The following is a 5,647-nucleotide window of genomic DNA, read 5'->3' as shown; positions in this document are numbered from 1 at the left end:
ATTATTATTATTATTATTATTATTATTATTATTATTATTATTATTATTATTATTATTATTATTATTATTATTATTATTATTATTATTATTATTTATTGTTATTATTACTATGTGGATTATTATTATTGATATCAAGATTTTTATTATTATCATTAATATAATTTACATTATTATCATTTATATAAGTATTATCATTATTATAATAATAATTATTATTAGTATTATTATTATTGTTGGTATTATTATTTTCATTATTGTTAAAAGTATTTTTATTAAAATGAGTAAAAATTATCATTTAAAATTATCATCATTATTAAAATTATCATTAATATTATAAGAATCATTTTTTTTTAAATTATCATTATGATTAGAATTATCATTAAAGGTATCATTTTTTTTATATTATCATTATTATTATTATTAAGTTTATCATTTTTAATAATACTATTATTATTATTATTCTTATTATTATTATTATTATTCTTATTATTATTATTATTATTATTATTATTATTATTATTATTATTATTATTATTATTATTATTATTATTATTATTATTATTAATATTGTTAGTATTATTATTATTATTAATTTTAAATCTAAACATTATTATTATCATTATATTATTTTTATTATAATTACTATTTTTACAAACAAAAGTTAATTATATAAAGATATATATCTATTACGTATATCATAAGTATACTAATAATAAGATTTTTAATATATTAACAAATATAATATTATTTATATCACTAATAACAATATATAAACTTGTTCAATTACGGTTATATGTTTTAATATATATACTTGATATAGGTTCGTGAATCCGAGGCCAACCCTGCGTTGTTCAAATGTTCAATATAATCATATGTATTTTTACTACAAAAATACATTAGGTGAGTTCATTTGAATCCCTTTTACTCTTTACATTTTTGGGCTGAGAATACATGCAAATGCTTTATTAACTATTTTACAATATTTATATGCGTGAGTTATAGTCCCACTTTTAAAATCTACTATTTTTGGGATGAGAATACATGCAGGTTTTATAAATGATTTACAAAATAGACACAAGTAAGTGAAACTACATTCTATGGTTGAATTATCGAAATCGAATATGCCCCTTTTTATTAAGTCTGGTAATCTAAGAATTAGGGAACAGACACCCTAATTGACGCGAATCCTAAAGATAGATCTATTGGGCCCAACAAGCCCCATCCAAAGTACCGGATGCTTTAGTACTTCGAAATTTATATCATGTCCGAAGGAGGATCCCGGAATGATGGGGATATTCTTATATGCATATTGTGAATGTCGGTTACCAGGTGTTCAATCCATATGAATGATATTTTTGTCTCTATGCATGGGACGTATGATTATGAGAAATGGAAGTATGAAATCTTGTGGTCTATTAAAATTATGAAATGATTCTTTATGATAAACTAATGAACTCACCAACCTTTTGGTTGACACTTTAAAGCATGTTTATTCTCAGGTACGAAAAAAATCTTCCACTGTGCATTTGCTCATATTAGAGATATTACTTGGAGTCATTCATGACATATTTCAAAAGATGTTGCATTCGAGTCGTTGAGTTCATCAAGATTATTATTAAGTCAATTATATTTGGATATATTATGAAATGCTTTACATGCCTGTCAACTGTCGATGTAACGAAAGTTTGTCTTTTAAAAACGAATGCAATGTTTGTAAAATTTATCATATGGAGGTCAATTACCTCGCGATGTAATCACCTGTTGTGAATCGTTTGTAATCGATATGGACTTCATCCGGATGGATTAGGACGGGTCACTACATCATGCTCAACACAATTTGGTTCCACTTTCAATTTGAGTGATGATTAGCTTCTTCTTTGTGTTTTAAATGTGTTTAACTGCCATGGATGATAGGTATGTGTGTTCGTATGTTTTCTAGCGGTTTAACTGTCGTGTATGTGTTGTGTCTGTAACTTGTGTTATTTGTTGTGTAATCAATAAATGTAATATGAGATAATATATAATATTTGTTGTTCAAATTAAAGTTTATTTCACTAAATTGGATGGCAGACTACATTGGAACTCATGAAAAATCTTATCTGATATATCTTATCCGGGAAATTCGCCCAAATACACTTTTTTAAAACTTTTCTTCCAAAATACATTTTCGGGAAAAAAAAATTGTCTATTTACACCATTAGGTCTACCACAATTTTGGTCGACTACCCCTTTACCCGGTCGACCACATTAGTTTTCAAGGTAGTCGACCAACATTCTTCATTGATGTTGGTCGACTACTTCAATGAGGTGGTCGACTTCAAGGTCAACCGACTTGTTAGCTATAAGTGGGTCGACTAACCCTAGTCGACCATCCTTGCGTTGTAGGCGACCGATTAGTGGGTCGACTAAGCATAACTCATACTACTATTGGATAAGATGGGAAATTCACCCAAATACACTTTTTAAAAACTTTTCTTCCAAAATACACTTTCGGGAAAAAAATTGTCTATTTACAACATTAGGTCGACCACAATTTGGGTCGACTACCCCTTTACCCGGTCGACCACATTAGTTTTCAAGGTAGTCGACCAACATTCTTCATTGATGTTGGTCGACTACTTCAATGATGTGGTCGACTTCAAGGTCGACCGACTTGTTAGCCATAAGTGGGTCGACTAACCCTAGTCGACCATCCTTGCGTTGTAGGTGACCGATTATTGGGTCGACTAAGCATAACTCATACTACTATTGGATAAGATATATCAGATAAGATTTTTCATGAGTTCCAATGTAGTCTACCATCCAATTTAGTGAAATAAACTTTAATTTGAACAACAAATATTATATATTATCTCATACTACATTTATTGATTACACAACAAATAACACAAGTTACAGACACAACACATACACGACAGTTAAACGGCTAGAAAACATACGAACACACATACCTATCATCCATGGCAGTTAAACACATTTAAATCATAAAGAAGAAGCTAATCATCACTCAAATTATAAGTGGAGCCAAATTGTGTTGAGCATGAGTCTTCACGTTTTCCTTTACCCTTGCCCTTTACCAACCCCTTCGGCTTTGCCTTTGTTTTTGAGTTACACTTGGACTTTTGTTTACCTTCAGAAAGATCATAATGTGCGGTGCAAGTTGATCTAGTATGTCCATATTCCAAGCAACGACTGCATTTTCTTTTAGATTTGAAATTGTCTTTGTCCTCTCCTTGGGACGGTATACGAGCAGTACTCTTTGGTCTACCCGATTGTCGCTTTGTAACCAATGGCGGTAGGACGGTTTGTAGGTGTCCTGGATCTATCCATTTAGAAATATGATCTAGCGGGTTAATATCTTCCATGTATGTCGACTTGTACATTTCAGTGTGGAAATACTTCTGAACGTGTATAGTAACGTTACGTAGGACAAAATATCTTGCTACTGCCATTACATGTCCACAGGGTATACCGGAAAACTGCCATTGTTTACATGTGCAAGTTTTATCTTGTAGATTGACTTTACCGCCTTTTTTCAAATCCAATACCTCAAACTTAACTTGTGATATCGGTTTGACAGTCCAACTAATAGACTTACGATTTATTTTACCAAGCATACGCTCTGCATATGGTGTGACAGGGGTTATTAAACCATCGGCAGTGTTTCGGTGTTCCCAAAACCATTGTTGAACTGAAGCTCTAAAGAATTCAAGAAGCATTGTAATCGGGAGTTTCCTCACATGAACTGACAGTGCGTTCATTGACTCTGCACTATTAGAAGTTAGGTAAGCATACCGAACATGATCTGCATGATGTCTAAACCATCTGTTGAACCCAACAGTAGTGAGTGTACGTGCACTGTCTGGGATACGTCGTGCTAGTATACCATAGCGGTGATCAAAATTAGATTTTCTATACGCTTTGCACATTTTCCAGTAGTGCCACTCATAACTTTTAACCCTTTTAGACACACTTTTGAGGTTTCCCAACAAATGTCTAGCACATAGTGCATGAAATACTTCTGGAAATACGTTTGATATGCCAGCAGCTATTGCAGGTGCCCTGTCAGATATAATGGTAAGATTAACAATACAACACCCCGAAGACTGTAGAGAGTCTCTTAGATAACCAAAAAACTATGTCCAATGATCGGTGGTCTCTCCTGCTCCAATACCGTAGGCTAATGGAAGGATTCCATTATTAGCATCCATAGTGACAGCAATCAAGTTAGTCCCCAAGTAACGACTTTTTAAATGAGCCCCATCGACTATGATTACTGGTCATGCATAGTTAACAAACGAATGTGTCTGCATATTAAAGTATTGAAACATTATTTTTAAATACGAGTTAAATTAATAAGTAAATAAAGAAAGCATTAAACATACCGCTGCACCAATGGACATGTAACTCATAACAAATCTGCCTTTGTTGTCCGTTCGAATGTTGGTTACACTACCTGGGTTAGACAATCTAAGATTATATAGATAATTAGGTAGTATTTGATAGGAATCTTCAAGACTACTCCTCAACATCTCAATTGCGTAACATTTGGCTTTCCATGCTTGGTGGTATGATAGACTTATTTTAAATCGCGCCGACATATCAGTCCTTATATCATTCGGTCGATAGACATGACCTTCTTGTTTCATCACCTCTTTCAGTATATTACCTAGGACCTTCTTGGTGGCATGCTTATTGTTCGGAAGAATTTGGGTATTTGAGCACGTGTGTAGATCATTCAACTTCCGTACTTGAAAGTTGTTGCTATCTTGTATACACCTAGCAGTAATTTGCCATGAACAATTTGGTGATATGCATGTAGCTGTATACCTTGACTTGTCTGAGTACTTTGGTTTTATATGGAACCCTTCAGTAACACACTTTGTACGTAATTGCATAAGAAAATCTTCCTTGTTTTAAAAAGTCTGATTCAATTTAACTAGATCTGAGGTTTCATATATTGTCATTGATCTAGGTTTCATTTTGGGTTGGGTGTTCGACAGTAACGGTGGCATGTTCCAAAATATATCATCTGGTTGGGGATTATACTTAATTGGCTGGTCATAAGTTTGTGTTTAGTCGACGTATTCATCTTCATATTCATCATCACTATCAGGAACATCATCCTCATCAACTATGTAGTTAGAAAAAGGGTGTTTTGTTGGTTTGATTGGATTCACATTTTCCATATCATCATGCTCAGATCCGCTTTGATCAGATGTAGGTAGGTCAACCATGTAATGATCTTCGTTACCTTCAAACGGTGGTTGTTTATCATTCAACAAATTGGTGTATTGTATTTGTTGGTTGATTTCATCCGTGGTTTGAGTTTGTAAGTTGATCTGATTTACAGATTGATTTTGTAGGTTCGAATTATTTGTGTATGGATGTGGTTGGTTGTACTGATCAGTGTATGGGTGGTGTAGGTTGAACTGATTGTTACTTTGGTGTTCTAGGTCGTACTGATTGATGGTTGCTGTTGTAGATTAAACTGATTGCTCGATGACTGTTGTCGGTTGAACTGATTATTGTATGGATGATGTAGGTTGAACTGTTGATTGGATTGCTGAGGTAGGTTGAACTGATTATTGGATGGATGATTAAGGTTGTACTGATTATTGTAAGGATTTTGTAGGTTGAACTGATA

General features: G+C 32.7%; 1 protein-coding gene across 1 annotated transcript; it reads right to left on the bottom strand.

The window, feature by feature from the left end:
• Nucleotides 1-2,996: 2,996 nt before the first annotated feature.
• LOC139848707 (uncharacterized) lies at nucleotides 2,997-4,898 on the bottom strand. The gene is made up of 2 exons (XM_071838415.1): nucleotides 4,386-4,898; nucleotides 2,997-4,106 (listed from the first exon to the last, which is right to left on the bottom strand). The coding sequence occupies exons 1-2, from the start codon at nucleotides 4,896-4,898 to the stop codon at nucleotides 2,997-2,999; spliced, it is 1,623 nt and encodes a 540-aa protein (XP_071694516.1).
• Nucleotides 4,899-5,647: the final 749 nt, after the last annotated feature.

Source organism: Rutidosis leptorrhynchoides, chromosome 1 (genome assembly GCF_046630445.1).
Source record: "Rutidosis leptorrhynchoides isolate AG116_Rl617_1_P2 chromosome 1, CSIRO_AGI_Rlap_v1, whole genome shotgun sequence".
NCBI classification, from domain to species: Eukaryota; Viridiplantae; Streptophyta; class Magnoliopsida; order Asterales; family Asteraceae; genus Rutidosis; species Rutidosis leptorrhynchoides.
Note: the sequence above shows the minus strand (reverse complement) of the source record. Positions and strands in the feature narration are given on the sequence as shown.